Consider the following 18,908-nt stretch of genomic DNA (forward strand, 5'->3'; position numbering starts at 1 on the left):
ACATAGCTCATGGGTTTTTCTTTGTAATAAGGATATATAAAAATTTCTGAAGCACTTTGGGACAGCATCAGTTGAAAAGGGAAGAGAAGAGAATTAATACTTGCACTGGAATGGAAGCCATTGAGGCTACAATGCCTTCAGATTTCTTACCTGCTATTTCCTGTTGACTTTAATTCCCTTAAATGTCCTTTGTCACTATGAAAAATGTACAGCTCTCTAGCGTCTCTCCAGCCAGTCATTCTGAGTGCCTGGGAGAAGCAGAATTTAATTTCTCCAGAGCTGGCAAATCCCATTCAATGTCCTCCAGGACCTCATTCATTTTTGTTTTGCCTTCTGGAAGCAAGGAAAAAGGCAACTGTTGAGCATTTCTCTGTGCTCAGGTGCTCACAATAATCTGTTAGGTACTTTCCATAAATTCAAATGTTCCTGTTAGACTTACAGCCAGAATAAATGCAGAGGCAAGCTTACAGTACACCGGTTTCATTTGCAGCCTGCCTTTGGGTTTTGTACAAATTCAGTCTTTCATTCCTCTCTATTTTTTTGACCTACTAGTTTATATATTAAAAATGTCGGCATCCTTCCTGGAGGAATAGACCCATAAGAAATTACTCCTCCATTATTTATTTCCTGCTCATGGAATTCCATCAGTGAGGTTTCCAGAGATTCACAACCCAGAAACTGTAGAAAATGCAGTTCTGCTACTGATCCTGCTACTGTTATCTAAACTGCCCAGTGCTTGGAAGAGAACAATTTAAGTAAGAAGGTGGAGAATACAAACAAGACAAAGTTCTGTTGTTAGACAGTAAAAAAACCCCAAACATTCTCAAGGATTTGTAGGTGTGTAATAATTACACAGTGTAGTCTGAGCACAGGAGGACATAGAGATTCACTACAAACACCAGTTTTCACAGAGCAGTCCCTATTAGTAATGCATTCATTATATTTCTGGATTGAATAAGGGACTCCATAATAAGCTGGTAAACAGTGACTTCATGCCTCTGTCTCCTCTTAGCTGGCCTCCAGTAATTAAAAATGCAACATGAAGCTTCCAACATCAGCTAAAACCAGAGGCTGTACCTCACCTCCTCAAGATTAGCTATGTGTTGTACGTGTTTCCAGCACAATACCGGGGCAAACAGTCTCTTGTGTGTCATTGGAGATGTTGGAAGTGCTAACAGTGTCAGCCTCTCAAATTCTGTTTGTAGATGGGTTTACATTTTCTCTAAAACAAGAACTACCAGAAACATCTTGTCAGAGAGACCAATAGAGTGCACAGCAAAAAGGCAAAGGTGACTTTTTTACCCCCTAGAATTATTTAAAATCCCACATCAGAAATTTAAATAGTTGTGTGGGAAGCAGCTGTGCTAACACCCTGGAGAGAGCAGGCACAGAAATTGTGTTTCATAGTGCGCCCCTCTGCCTAGAGTTCTTCTTAGCTGCTTAGTGGGAGAGGAGGTGACACCAATCGGGTAATGGGAGAGGTCACCCAGAAAGGCAGTTCTGTCTTCATTGCAGATCTAATCTTCCCGACAACTAGTAGGTTGTTTCCTCTGGAAACATTAGTAAAAAATCCAGTTTACCTGGAATTTGACACATTACCATTTTTTTCAGTGATTCACTCTACTATTTTAAGTAGATCCTTGCACAAACACTGAAGAAGGAGCTCCTGCAGGGAACTCTGGAAGCTCAGTACCTAATGCAGTTGCCTTCTAGTATGCTAAGGCATCTGTTCAGGACTGGTATGGAACAGGATGGTGCTCTTGGCTTTCCTTTGCCCTGCCTGTGCTTTTGAGGAAGACCACTTGTACAAGTCCCCTCCTTCTCCAGACAACTTGTTTCACAGTCATGTGAAACCCAGCATGCTGGGTTTTTTTTTCCCTTCCATTTCCATTTCCCTCAGTGAATGAAATAGCCATGCAAAGGATGGAAAGGGATGGATAGTGAAGGGACTGGGCTGCATTTTGTTTAGCATTAGCAATCTATTTCTTAACCTTGGCTCAGAAGGGAATTCATGGGGGGAGTGCTGGAGGAGAAGCATAAGTGCTGATTTGAGATTGGGTTGGGAAGTCTCTCGACCTTTAGTGACCAGAGAAGGAACCCCGTGCTTCTGTTCTCTTAGGGAACAAAGTGAATTCGTTCATCTCTTGTTGTCACTGTTGCATGGTTTGTTTTCACCTCTGGTACACAGCAACATACTGAAGATACAAGGTTCCCTGTCCAGACACAACTAAACCTCAGGCCTAGGCACTCTGCATCCACCTCGCCACTTCATGAATCCGGAGGAGTCATCACAGCAGATTTCTGCAATGGCAGTCGGGGTCCTCCCCTCCCACCAGAGGCGGTGCTCTTCTCCTTCAGCAGGCCAAAGCGAGCCTTCCCAACAGTCAGAGACGGGGCTATGGCAGCAGGAATGGCCCAAGGATATGGGGAACTGCAGTTACGTCAAGGGAAGAAGAGCGAGCTGCCTGGCCCACGACGTATTCCCACTCTGGGACCATGAGACACCAGCAGGAGAAGCCCTTTCCGTAGAAATACCATCTGTGCTCCTAGTGTTGATCTGGGAACCCGAACCACAACAGACAGTGAGGCCGGCGGTCAGCACGCCGGGCTCCGGGCTCGCCCAGGGGCACTGTGTGGTGGGGCCGCCATGGCAGACCAAACTGAGCCGAGCTGAGCCGAACTGAGCTGGGCCCAACTAAGCTGAGCCGAACTGGGCCAAGCTGGACTGAACTGAGCCGAGCCGAGCCGAGCCGGGCCAGGCCAGGCCGAGCCGAGCCAAACAGCCAGGCGACCAGCGCGAACCAAACTGCTCGGGGCCAGCGCGAGGCGAGGCGCGGCGCCCCCTCGCCCCGCCCTGCCCCGCGCGCTCTCGCGGTGCCCGGAAGCCCCGCCCCACGCGTCTCGCGAGAGCGGGCAGCCAAGATGGCGGCGTCGCGGGGCCGGTGAGGGGCGGGCGATGCCGGCGGGACGGGACTCGCCGCCGCGGCTCTGAGCGCATCAAACCCCTCCGGCCGCCGCGAGCCTTCCCGGCGGGGCCGCCGCTGGCGATGACCGGGGAGAAGCTGCGCTCGCTGCGCAGGGACCACAAGCCCAGCAAGGAAGACGGGGACCTCCTGGCGCCCGGCGAGGAGGAGGCGGCCGCCGCGCCCGGGGGCATCTTCACGGGCGGGCGCGGGAGCGGCGGCAAGGGCGGCCGGGCCGGCGGGCACCGCATCTTCAGCAACCACCACCACCGGCTGAAAGGGAGCCCCGCGGCCGGCGGGACGGGGCCGCCCGCCGAGCCCGACAGGTGCCCCGCGCACTTCCCCGTGCACGAGTGCGTGTTCAAGGGAGACGTGCGGCGGCTCTCGGCGCTCATCCGCACGCAGGGCATCGGCCAGAAGGACAGTCACGGTGAGCGGGGGGCGGCGGGCGGGCCCCGGCCCGGGGAGGGGGCGCGGAAAGGCCTTGGGGCCTCGGTGCGGCAGCGGCGCCGCGGCCGGGAGCTGCCCCGCGTCCTAAACCCGCTTACTGCACCGAAAACGCGGGGGTTTAAAGTGTCCGGGCGCTGTCGGGCGCGCTCCGGAGCGGTTCTCGTGGCTGTCGGTGAATTTGATTTTTTTTCCCCAAGCTAAAAATCACTATCACAGAACTGTTTTTTAATGCTTTAGTTCTGGGGTTGTCAGAGCCAAAGTCCTGTTCTCTGCTCCCCTATGAGTTAGCTTTGGACACAGAAGCAGTAGCAGAGGTAGAAACGTGCTCCGTGTGTTACCGTGGAGTGTGTACATATTTACAGTCTTTCTAGGGCATTTTAAAATAATGCGTTTAATTGGGGAATGTTTTACGTTGTTTATAAAATGAATCGACTTGTCAAACCAGGTGAAGGTTTGTGGTTAGTTTCCATGTCTGTTTCCTGCCTGTTTAAAGAGTGAGGTGATCCATTTCTGCTGGAGAGTGCCAGGTTATGCTGTATGTGGTGTCTGAAGTTGTGATTAAAGGGCACACTTAAGTTCTTCTTTTGATTAAGAGATAAATGTACCCTTTGTTTTGGTTTGTTATGTAAAATAAAAAGGAACATTAGGGCAGAGCAACCTTTGGGATTGCTACAATGGGAAGAATAATGTAGTTGGAAATTAAAAGGCATGTCTGCGATAACATTCAGCACTCTGAAACACAAACTAGTGCCTCTGGAGTAACATACAGCTCAGTTGTATCAATCAAGCTGGAAAGGAGTATTTCTTACAACTGTCATAAAATCTTTCCAAGTATGTTGTTATAAATTTAGCTACAGATATATTTATCCTCTCATCTTTATTTCAAGTGTTGCAGCAGAGACTGGTGGAATGAAAGTAACAGACTTGGGGATAGATTTTCTCACTCTCTGTTCCTTCTGCTGACTTCTCCCCTACACCTCCTCCAATCCCTCATCAAATAACTTATAATCGTAAGCTCAATGTCTTTGCTTTGAAGGTACTTCCTGACCTGTCTTTGCTGCACTATCATCTTTACATATGTGGATACCGTCCTTTTTTTATGTATCTACTTGCAGAGATGTGTGTGTGTGTATGTGTGTGTATATAAAAATTTCAAATGAACCTCTTTCTGCTTTTTCGATGCTATTTACAGTAGGAACACTTCTAGGATTTCTGTCTCATTGTCTTCCTCTGAGTTTTTACTTTAATGTTCCTTTGCTTCTGAGTTTTCAGAAGAGCCCTATCCACAAAGCACTTGGTGTTCTGACATACCAAAGGACTGACTAATATTTCCTTGTTATTGTTTTCTTTCTGCCTGAATCCATCTGTCACTTGTTTACATATTTGAATTGTGAGTTATTGGGGGTAGATAACTTTAGCTTACAATTATACTCAGAAATAAGCCAGAAGAATCCTAATATGTGATAACAAAATGATGGTGGGGAGAAAGAACTTCTAGTAACGGTTATTGTGTATCATTCAGTCCCACTTTAGTGCATGGTTAAGTCCAGAAAAGCCAAGTCCTGTAGAATGTTCAACTCTTGGTGTTCTGATAAAACAAGCACTGGCTGCATCTGTAAACTGAGTACAGCCTGCCTCACTTTCTAAATTAACCTCAAGAAACATAACCCATTAGAAGAACAGTATCAGTATTCCACAAAAAATGAGTTTCTGGGGAGAAGCCTGTGTGTATACCTATTAGATTATTTTTATTTTTAATATAATAGCATTTAAGAGCTTAAATATATATCTGGAATCAAAACATGGTATATTCTGGAATAGGCAAGTCTTCTTGCTTCTTGGGAAACACTCAACTTCCAAGTAGGTATACCAGATGTCTAGTGAAAGGCCAATAGCCACACATGCATGTGTGTGGGGAGAAGCACTGTAGTTTATGTATGGTTTGTGTTTGTCGTGCCCAGGATTTGCATGTGCAGGAGTTCAGGTGCTGTTGTATCACTGCTTTCCTGGAATAAGGACCTGTAGGCTGTGTAGCCTGGGGAAAGAAGCTTACATCCACATTTCTCAAAGCTATAGGTGCTGGTGGAGTCCTTTAGATGGAAAGGAAACGTGAGATCTGTTTGTGTGGTGAATCAAGCTGTTGCCCAGAGAATAGATTTGACTGTTACTGTTCAAGTATGTGCCCATTCATGTTATAGTCAGTATCTAGAAATGATTGTATCAAACACCTTACCATTAGGATTAAATTGCATGGAAGTCATCAAAACTACACGTCAACCACTTAATTATTTACAGTGCCCTTTTTATTACTGCTGTCTTGCATAGGTGAATGACACAGCTGTATATTTGCACACTTCTCTCTTGCCCGCAGCTGTCTCCTGTAGAACTACTCATTTTCATGGAGTTGAACGCCTGCCACTGTGACTTTTGCTGTGGTTCATCAAAAACCTCAAGCTGTTAAACTCATCCACACAACTGAAAGAAGTGAAGATGCCCTCTCCTACCCTTCTGCCTGTCCTGGCAGAAATGCTTAGTTGCAGTGAGCACTGGCTAGAAAAAAATTTCACCCTTTTTTTACTGAGATTGATTTCACCTCAAATTATTCGGTATACTCTGCATAGTAAATGTTCCAGGGGAGCTGCAGCTCTTCTCACCATGATGAGGCAACTAAACATGATTTGTATTTTAGGATGGGTAGAATGGTTGCAGTGTGGCAGAATTCCAGTGGAGTGGTTCCCTGTGAGCCCTGTAAATACTGGTACTAATTGATTTATCAGTCTGGCACTTTTATCATCCACATGATAGCAAGAGCAAGATTGTAGCTCTCTGCTTCAAGCAGTTTCCAGTTTCAGATCCCACCTCTCCCAAAGGAGCAGAAGTTAACCTGTACCATTGTGCCTGCCAGCCAGCCACATTTCTGAGACGAGATATATTGTCTTTGGCTGCTGCCTGCTGCAGACCCTGATGCTCACTGCTGCTCCTGTTCAGTATGGACGACTGGCATTTGTTGCTAAATGAGATATGGTAGCAGCTCCGGTTTCCTGTTTCCCATGGCATCTGCCTTCCCTCAGTTTTCCTGGGCAGAATGAATGGTTGCCTCTGCTTAAAACTATGATTAGAGAAAACAGGAGTCTTTCTGCTTGAGCATCTCTTCCTGCTCTCGTATTGGAGAGAAGAACTGGCAGATTGCATGGAGGCATTCTATGACCTGCGTGATTCCTCACCGTAATTTCTTCATTCCACAACATAAAACCTTACATGGTTTGGATAGCTTATTTTGATAAATCAGAGTTAGGTTTGCTACTGATAAAACCCGTCTTGTTTGGCCCAGAGAGCAGCAAACCTCCCTAGCTTCATCATATCTTAGAAGGGATGGTCACTTATGGAACTGTGTGTAATGGTGTCCCTTGTTTGTTTTTTGGATATGCCAGAGCTAGTCTGTTGTCTTCGCCCTTGGTGGGAGGGTTTTCCTTTGGGGAGGGTTTCAGCGAGGCATTTGGTTGGTGGGCCCAGACCGACAAATATATTGGGGTGCCTCACTTCCAATGGTGATGCATTAGTGAAGTAGCAGTGGCGTTTTGGTGGAATAAAGATGCATGTGAGATATGTGGTGCTTTTGGGGTCTGATGTGCTGTGTGTGCATGCTTAGACTGCTCCTTCTGCAGCCCTGCCGCCACATTCCAGCCAGCTCCCCAAAGCAGCCATGCACCATTGCATCTGCACTTGTGGAGCTCGGCTGGCTCAGGTTAAGAGGTGTCTGGAGAGGGGTTTGTCAGGTGTAGGGAGAAAAAGACCTGACAGGCTGGGTAGTCTAGGATGGTAGGAATCTACGGTTTATCTTTCTGAGTTTAATTATCTCCCTTTTCTGCATGTTTGCCTTGCCTCTCTTCTTACCACTTTTCCTAAAGGTGCTTTCCTGGCTTACCTGTTAGTGTGGCTCCTCTTGTTTCATCTCACTGATGCTTGTTAAACCTTAGGCTCTTCCTTGTCAGGGACTCACTGACTGAAGACCAGCAAGCATGCTACCTTGCCGGTAGCTTTTTATTCTGCAACTGACAGATCCTTGTCTGTGTGCTTTATCAGTTATCATACTGTCTGTGTTTCTGCATGCTCCTCTTCCTCTCTCCCTTGTCTCCCAAGTTTCCTATCTAATTTCTGAGTTGTATACTTTCTGGTGTGAAGATGGTCATTTAGTCAAAGATAACTCTATGCTGGAAGAACTGTCTGGAGGCAATCTAGTCCAGCCCTCTGCTCAAAGCAGAGATAGCGCTGGAGTTAGGTCAAGTTGCTCAGAACCTTGTCCAGAGGAGTTTTGAAATGATGTGTGTTATCACACAGCTGCACTTTCTGCTTATTGGCTGAATGAAATCCAACAGAGTTCTCAGGAAAGCTGTCAGGGGCCCAGTTTGCTTTCATTTCATTGTTTCTTGCCATTACACCGAGCTGTCACTGCTGCTGGAGCTGTCTGCCTCTGTTTTATTCACTGTTGGAAATGTGGGGTCTTTTTTTTTTAAGTGTTAAGGTTTGTTAATGTTAGAGGAAAAACTTAGTGTAGAGTTATTTTTACTCATATATATATATATATATATATATATATATATCTGTCTCCATCCTAGTGAGGTCCTTGATAAGGTGAGGAAAATGTTTATCCCTGGCTTGCATAATTTGAATTTTCTGAGCACATGGTTTGGCTCATTCTCAAGTTTGTTCCTTAATAACGTTTTTGTTTCAGACACTTAACAAAGAATGGTGGCATTTAATATTCTAAATTATGTTTTGGCTCACAGATGTTACAAAACCTATTAATAGAAAATTTGAGGTTAGCTTAGAGTGCGTAATGAACAAGGATGTAGCTGTCTGGTGTTGCTAGTGGCCTGCAAGAATGATTTGTACTACACATTGAATATCTCATTCAAAAACCCTTAGAAACTCTGCCTCTGACTGCTGGCCTATCTTGATCAGAAACTTCATAATACTGTAGTGTGCTGGCAGCCTTCCGGTGTTTTGGGTTGCATCTTCTAGATGTGCGGTACCTCATCCTTTGCATGTAGGAAGTACTTATTGCTAATGTGGTACTGTAAAATAACCCTAAAATCGAGTGCATTTGTTATAATTGCAGATGAAGTTTGTTTTCCAGCAGTTTTTCTGTTTACTAAGAAACTGTTTAAACGTCTGAACAGTAATACAGCTAAATGGAGGAATTCTGTGTCTGTAAGTTACATGAATAAAACGCATCAGAGTTCTTGTAGTAGCATTAATCCAGAATAACACCTCTCTGTGCCTTACAGTGCATATTGAAAAGGAGCAGTACAAAATGAGTTGTATGTGTAGCCAGAAGAATAAAGTCCTGTTTGTAATATCTGCTAATAAACTTAGAAGCTTTCTTTGGAAACAAGGTATTAAAAGCTTGACATGAGCTGGCAATGTATGCTCACAGCCCAGAAGGCCAACCGTTATCCTGGGCTACATCAAAGGAAGTATTGCCAGCAGGGAGAGGGAAGTGATTCTCCCCCTCTACTCTGCTCTCTTGAGATCCCACCTGGAGTATTGTGTCCAGTTCTGGAATCCCCAGCATAAGAAGGATGTGGAACTGTTGGAGTGGGTGCAGAGAAGGGCCACAAAGATGATCAGGGGGCTGGAGCACCTCTGCTATGAGGGCAGGCTCAGAGTTGGGGTTGTTCGGCCTGGAGAAGAGAAGGCTCCAGGGAGACCTTTTAGCAGCCTTCCAGTACTTGAAGGAGCTACAGAAAAGCTGGGGAGGCACTTTTTACAAAGGTATGTAGTGATAGGATGAGGGGAAATCGCTTTAAACTAGAAGGGGGAAGATTTAGATTAGACATTGTGAAGAAATTCTTCATGATGAGGGTGATGAGGCACGGATTGCCCAGGGAAGCTGTGGCTGCCGCACCCCTGGAGATGTTCAAGGTCAGGTTGGATGGGGCCTTCAGCACCCTGATCCAGTGGAAGTGTCCCTGCCCATGGCAGGGGGGTTGGAACTGGATGACCTTTAAGGTCTCTTCCAACTTAAACCATTCTGTGATTCTATGAAAATAACTGAAAGTTACTGTGGTATTAGTAAAAATTTTGTACTAAATCTTTGAAAAATTAATCAAATGGGCTTTTAAAATTTTAATCAGTATCGTATATTTGAGTAGCTTTTAACCTAGATGTGTCATTGTCTGTAGAATATTGGACTTGTCTGATCATGGTAAGTATAGAGTTTGGGGTTATCTCTTCCTGAAGATATTGTTGGACCTCTTTGGCTGGAGTGTGTTTTCCGGGTTAGAAGGTGTAACTACAGTATCCTAACATGGAACATTTGAGTTGTGTTTGCAAGACTCTGAAGGAATTGCAACAGTGTCTGTTATCTTGAATCTAATATCTTTTTATTTCTGTTATTTATTTTAGGAAACACTCCCTTGCATCTTGCTGTTATGTTGGGACATAAAGGTAGGTAAAAGCATCAATTTTATGAACTCTTAAATTATCCTAAAGGCTTAGGAGCAAGAGGAGGAAAGGTTTTTCAGTTTCCCTGAATGTGGTCTTGTGTTTCAAGCTAGTTCAAAGTTGAGGTTTTCTGAAAAGATGATACACAGATTTAGAAGGGAGAAGTTTGAGCTGTTTGTTAGACTAAAATCAAGGAGATAGGTAGTGAATGGAGTAGAGTGGAGAGGAGTGGCTGCAATTGGACTCCTTATGATCCTGGAACAAGAACAGTGGTTGGGCCCAGCTCCTCTCTTTTGCAGAGTTAGAAGGAAATTGGGAAACTTGGAATACCGTAGAGGATTGAGAAACAACTCTAAGCAGTGGAGGCAAGCATACGCACGGCTGCTTCTCCTTTGGTGTCCAACCAGCTGAAGTGAAGGGAGCTGCTTGGGGTGTGTTGTCAGGAGACTTGATCCAGGCAGAGCTCTGTTTTGACATGCAATTAATTCATGGTATAGAAAGGTTATTAATTTATATTTGTGTGAGGATACCCCTTGTCAGTACTTTTCTGGTCTGTAGTGTCACTGTGTTGCTGATCTGTTCACTAGCAGTGTTGAACAACGCCATTTAGCTTTTTTCCCAGGGAAGTTAATCAGAATAACATCCTCTAGAATAAAATAACTGTGTGTGGAAGTGTAATCACTCACCTGCTTTTTGCATACTCCTTCACTCACTGGATTGAAATTTTTGACTCCCTGCCTGGTTATTCCTTCCTGTGTCAGGGCTCTGTAGCCTGTGGGTTCGTGATGACACTTATATTCCCTGATATGATGAGTTCTTTACACAAGGATGTCAAAGCACGCGATTTAAATTTCTGCTTCAGATAGAAAGTGTGGAAGTAGATGTGTTTCAGGGCTGGGAAGAAACCTGGAGTGTGATTGCTCAATCTCCATGATAGTAAAATTCTGAAACTAACATCACTTGGTTTCGTTTGGACACGCGAGTGCTGTGCCTGATGCTGCTCCATCAGAGAGGTGTTGTCAGCAGGAACGCTTGAAAGGGGCATGCAGGAAATGTAGTGAGTTGTCTCAGGACATTTTGGAAATACCAATGGAATGTTCTAAGATAATTCAGTTAGAGTGGGAAGTAATTTTGAAGGAAGAAGGGAGGGAGGGGGGTTATGCGGAAGAAGAACAGTAAAGCTTACTGGAATCTGTGAATGTTGGTCTAGCCTGTGATACTTGTTAAGATTGTAGAATAAAATCATAGAATCATAGAATAACCCCACAAGGATCATTGAGTCCAACCCCTAATCCTGCAGAGGACAACCCCAACATTCACACCATGTATCTGAGGGTGTTGTCCAAATGCTGCTTGAATATTGTTCAGCTTTACACCATGACTGCTTCCCTTGGGGAGCTGTTCCAGTACTCTACTACCCTCTGTGTGAAGAGCTTTTTCCTAATATCCAGCCTAAACCTTCCCTGGCACATCTTCCTGCCATTTCCTCAGGTCCTGTCACCAGAAACGATCACCAGAGAGGGGAGATCAGCACCTGCTCCTCCTCCTCCCCTTGTGAGGAAGCAGTAAATTGTGCTGAGGTCTCTCCCCTTAGTCTCCTCTTCTCCAGGCTGAACAGACCAAGTGACTTCAGCTGCTCCTCATGTGACTTCTCTTATCCCTTCACCAACTTTGTGGCTCTCTGCCAGATACTCTCCAGTAGCTTGATATCCTTTGTTGTTAGGTTTATAACAATTTAACGCTTTGTTTCCAAGCAGTGATGATCAGCTCTGTATATGACTTCTGTGCCTTATTGCAGCGTTTGTTTCAAGCTTTATTTTTTCATGGTCATTGGTTAGTGTTCACAAGTTTTGCGCTGAGTGTGGAAGAGATCAGTTGTTTTTTAGTTAAAAAGCAATTGACAGTCATGGAGGGATGCTTTCCATATAACTACAGTGGTATCATACCACTTTAATAAATGGTAAGAATTTTGAACAAAGAAGCCCTAATGAAACCTGATAGGAAGGACCTTACCAACTTGGATTTGGTACCATTGAATATCTCAAATACTGTGTTCAGTTTTGGGCCCCTCACTACAAGAAAAACATTGAGGGGCTGGAGTGTGTCCAGAGGAGGGCAACAGAGCTGGGGAAGGGTCTGGAGCACAGGGGTTATGGGGAGCAGCTGAAGGACCCAGTGCTGATTAGTCTGCAGAGAAGATGGCTGAGGGGAGACCTTATTGCTCTATACAGCTCCCTGGAAGGATGTTGGAGCCAGGAAGAGGTCAGGCTCTTCTCCAAAGTACCAAGTGATAGGACAAGAAGAAATGGCCTCTAGTTGCACCAGCAGAGTTTTAGACTTGATATTACGAAAAATTACTTCACAGAAGGGGTTATCAAGCATTGGAAGAGGCTGGTCAGGGAAGTAGTGGAATCACCATCCCTGGAGGTATTTAAAAGATATGTGGTACTTGGGGACATGGTTTAGTGATGGAGTTGGCAGTGTGGGGTTTGTGGTTGGACTTGATCTTAAATGTTTCTTCCAACCGAAATGATTCTGCAATTTATTCTCTGCCTCTCTTGAAATTTGGTTATTTTATGTTTTGTCTCTAGGATAAGAAGCAATCTATTCAGTGCTGACCGTTTCCCTAATACACGTTGTCCTTCTGTAGAGCACAGCCAGGAGAAAAGAGGCATTTCTTCCCTCTGCTCCTTTTCTCATTGGCTGTGTGTTTTAGATTTCAGATTGCACTTCATGTCTTGGTGCTTTCCAAATAATCAGTTGTCCTTCAGGATGCTTTTGATGAGCCTTTGTCTAGCCCATCTAGAGCGGGACTATTTGTGCATGAGCTCCAGCACAACACCTGGTTTTGCTTTTCTGTGTGGTCATGGATCCACCAAGAAGCCCAGGTTGCTTTCCTGCCTTGTTAGCCTGTGTCATTGATATCTAAGGTCGATCTTCTGTCTCTCTAGGTGATGCACGCAGGCTGTTCAGCTGTGAACAGCAGCGTGATAGCCAGCATTTTCTGAAGTGCAGGGTGAGTTTACACCCTGTTGGTTTAACTGAAAATGTAATCTGGCTGGTAAATGCAAGCTTATTGCCTGCTCACTGCACAGTGTTGTCATTGTGTTAGGCACTATATTTAAAGCAACCATAAAAATACCTCTCTGTTTACTGACAAAGGAGTCAAGGGTTTTGTTTACCACAAAGGATAGCATATTCACCAGTGAAGTGTCGCTTCCTTTCCAAGCACTGTGCTTGCCAGTGATTCAGAATTACTGCATCTGGAACGACTAGTACGGTTTCCTGTAACACCTAGGGCAGAAGGGTAATCCGGGAAGTTCCTTCATGCCTACACACCCTATTCATAATGAGACATTTCTTCAGCCTGCAGCTCCAGCTTGATGCTGCTCTATCATTTGCAGATGGGTCAGATTCACTTTAATGAGATGAGGTGAGGAAACTTTCTGTAGTTAGAAACTGAAAAACCGTTTCAAATGAGGACAGCTTACTCCAAACATGGAAATAATGAAAGCTTTCTTCTCTCCTTAAAGACTATTTCTCATTCCACTATCATCTTTCATCCAAAGACAGAAGGGAATGCAAGTTGAGCTCTGACTCTAGTAGGAGCTTATGAGTCTTTGAGATGTTAACATTGCTTTATCAGCACAGTGTGTGTGTGCTGAGGTTCAGGGATAGCTTTGACGCATGTTGTTCTGGATGCTGTTGATGAAAAATGTAGTGTGTTGCAGGGGTACCTCTCTGTTGATGGGACACAGGACCATGGGTCGTGTGCTCTGTTATCAGTGCTTCAGACATCCCTGCTGTTAGTCCTCCTGTGATGCCTGTTACTTGTTGTACAGCCAGTTGCACACATGTTCAGAGACCTTCCGAGGTCAGAGTGCACTTGGCTGTCTGCTTTGGATGCCATGTTACCACAAGATGTTACAGCACATAGGGATGTGTTAGAGCCACAGCTTCCTCTCTGCCTCCCATACCCGTGATGTTCTCAAGAGTTGCCTGAAGTCTGTGTCTCTGTGCACGTTGCTAGCAATCATTTCACCATTGCTCTTTGGAAGTAGGGGCTGAGGTGAAGAAGGGGAAGACTCTGCACAGCTTCCATGTGTGGAAGGCCATGAAGGGTGTCTTAATATGTAGTTTTGTGCATTGAGTAGAGAGAGATGATGAAATATTTTAAAAAGGTTTGTTCTGTAGTTACACGTGTGTGTGTATGCACATGCAGAAATACAGCTTTATAAAAAGCAAACATCAGAAGCAGAAGGGATCTCTCTTCAGTGGTGATGTAACTGGTGGCTGATCACCAATTACATTTTTAGTGCTGCTATTTGACAAGGAAGTGTTGTAATTACTTATGTAAATGGTTTTTGTTTGCTTAAAGTGGGAGTCAGAATCCAGGTATGTATTGTGATAAACTGGTTATTGAATATCTACTACTTTTGCTTTATTATTGTCCCCTTTATTGTGAATGATATTGCTACATCCTAGGTGTTTACTGTAAATAATTATTGTTATTTTGTTACAGAATGTGCCCACTTGCTTTTAGCCCATAATGCTCCAGTAAAGGTGAAAAATGCTCAGGGATGGAGCCCTCTTGCAGAAGCCATCAGCTATGGAGACAGACAAATGAGTAAGAACCTCTGCTTCCCGGTTAACCAGAAATTGAGGCCTCATTCAGAACAGGAAAACAAAGGTTTTCAAGCTAGGGCTTTACTTCTGTTTTAGTTCTCTGAAGAGTTTATCTTAATCAGCTGAACTTCTTTATATCTAAATATGATATGACAAGCTCTACACGTGTCCATTTCCTTGATAAGAAAGCAATTGCATTAGGATATGTAATGCTAAGTAGAGTTCAGATCTTGCTTAAAGTGGTTGTAAAAGCTATAAACTAGCATTCTTTATTTGAAATTGGAGTTAGAAGATTAGAATGGATTTTAACTGAATGGGATTATCTGATTGGAATTGCTCGATGTGGTCATATATATATTTGATGTATCAGTTTGCAATCGGAGATTGCTTTTATGTTGCATTTCAACAGGCCAGTAGGCACATACAGTGATTGCTTGCTCCCTTCAGATGTGAAGTAGAGAAGGGAAAATTGTTCTGCTGCCACTCACTAGTGGATGTTAATAGTATTTGGTATTACTTTGTATATTTTATATACTAATATATTATTAATGCACTAGTTTGTGATATACTAACAACGTTCTGCATGTCAGCTCCTCACTACTGAAGGATTTTCTGAGTGGGAGTAGATGTCATGCAGTCATGTTCAAGAATATACATGCATACCCACATATTTACTAATACGTGTGTAAATGACCTCTTGACCTCTTGACATGATTGGATACTTTATATTCTAAACAATTACTAAGGCATTTCTTCCTGTTTTGATCTGTACAGTCAATGTGTGATTACTGTGACTTAAAGTTTATTTCTCCAACGTTTGATGAAATCTTATATTTGCATTGTTGGAGTTTTTTTTCAAGATGTCCAATAGTGACACTAATCTGTAATTAACAAACAAATAGAATAGATTTATGTTATAGTTAATTTCTGTTTAGTTACAGCACTCCTGAGGAAGCTTAAGCAGCAGTCCAGGGAAAGTGTTGAAGAAAAGCGACCTCGATTATTAAAAGCCCTGAAAGAGGTAACTTCAAGGGAGTTGTCTTAACAAAAACAGTTCATGATGGAAAGCAGTGGCTTATGTTCTTAGTGTGGATGCTCTAGCAAACTTTTTAAAAGAGTTTTTTGCTTGCTTTTACAAACCTCTTTTGCTCTTAAAGCAGTCTTGCTGCTGTTGATTAAAAAAAAAGCTGATGAAAAAAGCTGATTGCTGCTGTCTTGGCCTACAGTGTCCATTTTGAAGCGTCACAGGATTATGTGTATTTTTAAGATAACACTTCTCAGTGTCTAGAAATTCAATTGGAAAGCTAAGACAGACCTTCTGTTCTTCTTTGCGATCTAAAAGTTAAAGATTTTATTTTTAATCTGTATTTCATTAGAGTTTTAAGGCTTTCTTAAGTCTTTCTTTTGGTGAATAATTTACTGGTTTTGTTTAGTCACCAATCATGAATGATGCTTTCTTTTTTGCTTAGTAATGAGAGATATTTTTTGTTTAATTCTCCATTGATAAGCAGCAGCCAGTTCTTCTTGAGCACAATTTGGGGAAACCAAGAAGGGAAGCTCAGTTTCCTTCATTTCATACTGCTGCAAGTGTGCTAACACTGTGGTTATAAACCACAGGTGGTTATCTCTTTGTGGGTGGGGTGAGCTGCTTCTGCCTTGTCCAGTGGTGAAATATGGATGGGTTTGTAGAACACCGGCTCTTATATCTTAAGTTAATAAGCCATACATCTGAAAAGTTGAGCTAAACTGTATTGGTGATGCTCTCTATGAATATGCCCTGCCTGTGTTCTAATGTTTTTCATTAATCCAAGAAAAAAAACCTGTCGTTTGTCTAGGAAATGGAAAGCTTTCAGTTTCTGAGTGAGAGCAAACAGAAAGCAGACATGGCCTTACTAAAACAGCTCTGCAGTTCCTTATTCCTGCTGTTGCAAGACCTGGCCTAGCCTTGTGTCTTTTCTTCTTACCTGGTGTGGAAGTGCTTGGCTACCTCAGTGTATTACCAGCATTTGCTGGTTTTAATCAAGTCACCCCTCATTTTGCTTTTGCTTTGCATGCAGTGTAAAGGAGTTGGTTTGCGTGTGTTCCTGGAGGAAGAGGAATTTATATGTAGTGACTTGAACATATTTCCAGAACACAAATTGAAATTTGTGTCTGTGAATGCTCCTAGCTGAAACTTGACTTGCTAATTTAAGACAGGATATAAATTGCATGGAGTTATATGTGATTAAACAAAGTAAGCTAAAAGCTCCATGGATCTTTTCTTAAACATGTATTTACAATAAATCTTTTATAATGCACAGCTTAATAAATGTGTAAGTTTTTAAATTGAAAAAAAAGATTAAAAACAGGTAGCTCAAATGAGTTACATAGTTTTATCATTATTGACTCTGCTCTAGGCAAAGCTTCAGAAATGTTTTAGTTCTAACATTAGAGAAAAAGTTTTCTTTATTTGTCAAAACACAACTTCTGCCTGTCTTTCAACAAATTTTACAGTTGTCATTCAGACTAAAAGGCTTGGTAATATATTCTTCTTTTCATCTCAGCTAGGTGACTTCTATCTAGAGCTTCACTGGGATTTTCAAAGTTGGGGTAAGCAAGTGCATATTCCTTTCATGGGGAGATTATACTATTGATCTTAAGCACACTTGTTTTCTCAGGATTGAATTCTCTTCTGGTTTCCATGTTGGAAAGTTCACAATCCTGTTCTCAAGATCCAAGTTACACAAGAAAGGGCAGACAACTATTTTGCTGTATTGTTTTTGGTTATTCATTTTTGGAGATGAATTGTAATCTGAATTCCAATGACACAATCTGGAGGGGAATGAGCTGTTGTTCACTTCAAGAAATTGATTGTTAGAAGAGTAAAATTTAAAGTATCTCTTATCTGGGCGATTGCTGTCAGTATGGAGCAGTGGTTTGAAAATTTAGTTGAGTAACTGGACTTGGGGCATTTAATTTCCTGAATTTCAGCCTGTATTCTAAATGGTGACTGTCAGTTAAGTGCAACTGTGTGGGAGGTTCATCAAACCCTACCTTTACCCTCGTGTTTCTTTGATTTGACTGTATAGTGTTTAGTGTTTTCTCAATGTCCACCTCCTCTTATTTGTAGATTGAAAATCTAAACAGATTAGCAAAAGTATATTAACAATGATCAATGTGTCTGAATAATGTCAAAATATCAGAAGTGATACTTTCTCTTACTGGTTGAAATTTAAGTTAGTAATCTTATGTACTTTGATAGAAACATAGTTGAAGTATTTGCTGCACCGTATGCCCCTGCAAGTATTCAGAGGAGGAATGAGAAGCCAGGCGGCCATCAAATATTGGACAGATGTAGAACAAACACCTTCTTTCTCTAGGTGCCCTGCTGTGTGCTGCACATTGAGCGAGTGGACTTTGTGTGGAAAAGTCAGCATCAAAACAAGGGTAGATCTAGGTGTGGAATAAGAGAGGACATTGCTCAGTGGTGAGACTGCCCATCTGACTTGCAGAGCATGATGGTGGCAGTCAGGCATCACACAGAAAAAGCGATGCCAGCTTCTAGGATTCCTCTTCTCCGAGAGTCTCCCCGTGACTCTGTTTACATTTAGGTTTTTTCTGTATATATTCTTTCTTGAAAGAAAAGGGATGCTCTGGACACTGCCTGTGTCTTAATTATTGATCCTCTAGGCTAATTACATTTTGTAGGTGGTCTTAATTCTTTGTAGTTCATTTTGAAGAAAGTGTTGACATGCCATTGTGTTGAGTTGGTTTTATTGCTATAGAGTAAAAGGTCTTTCTTAGCGTAAGGACAGCTGCAGTCTCATATATCCATCTTGTAATGCTGTACTGATGCTCAGTTCCACTGGTGGTTTAATGTTTCCTTGGTATGTTAAGCTTAGTGCATTCGATTTGTTTTTTTGCTGCTTGTAGGTGTTCTGTTTTAGTTGTAGCTAGGGTTTCAATTGGTACAACCTTAGAATTAAAATTTCAAACAAATAGAAGGCGAGTTATTAGAACTTGTAAATGATATAACTGCAGCGGTTATGTCCAGTTGCTGAAAGTAGTCTGTACAGTTACAAATCAGTTTTGCAGTTATTGAAGAGAAATAATTGGCATTAGACAGTTGTATTTCTGTTGTGATTATGATGGAAAATTAGTATGCTGTACTTGTATTAAACTACGCTGAGATTCAAACTGTTGTATAGTTTAAATAGAAATAATTTGCAGAGGAACTTCATGTCCTAATTGCATTCTCGCTCCCTACCTTTAGTGCCTTTACTTTCCCGAATTCTGCCTTCTGATGCATGTAAAATACACAAACAAGGTATAAATATCAGGTAAGTACTGATCTTACAGTGTGTTATCTAAATCATAAATATCTTCCTGTCATTGAAAATATTGGCTTCCAGTGTGGTTGAAAGAAATCACTGAGGAGTCTGG

At 42.8% G+C, this 18,908-nt stretch overlaps 1 protein-coding gene across 2 annotated transcripts in view; it reads left to right on the forward strand.

Moving 5' to 3' along the window:
• The first annotated feature begins 2,909 nt into the window (after positions 1-2,909).
• ANKRD13C (ankyrin repeat domain 13C) overlaps positions 2,910-18,908 on the forward strand; it is a 28,096-nt gene continuing 12,097 nt past the window's right edge. For both annotated transcript variants that reach the window (XM_054073793.1, XM_009569223.2), the window contains exons 1-6: positions 2,910-3,393; positions 9,822-9,863; positions 14,383-14,487; positions 15,422-15,507; positions 17,030-17,075; positions 18,739-18,805. In XM_054073793.1, coding sequence (XP_053929768.1) covers positions 3,048-3,393; positions 9,822-9,863; positions 14,383-14,487; positions 15,422-15,507; positions 17,030-17,075; positions 18,739-18,805 — 692 coding nt within the window. In that variant the 5' untranslated portion in view covers positions 2,910-3,047. The remainder of the gene's footprint in view (positions 3,394-9,821; positions 9,864-14,382; positions 14,488-15,421; positions 15,508-17,029; positions 17,076-18,738; positions 18,806-18,908) is intronic.

Source organism: Cuculus canorus, chromosome 8 (assembly GCF_017976375.1).
Source record: "Cuculus canorus isolate bCucCan1 chromosome 8, bCucCan1.pri, whole genome shotgun sequence".
Lineage (NCBI taxonomy): Eukaryota > Metazoa > Chordata > Aves > Cuculiformes > Cuculidae > Cuculus > Cuculus canorus.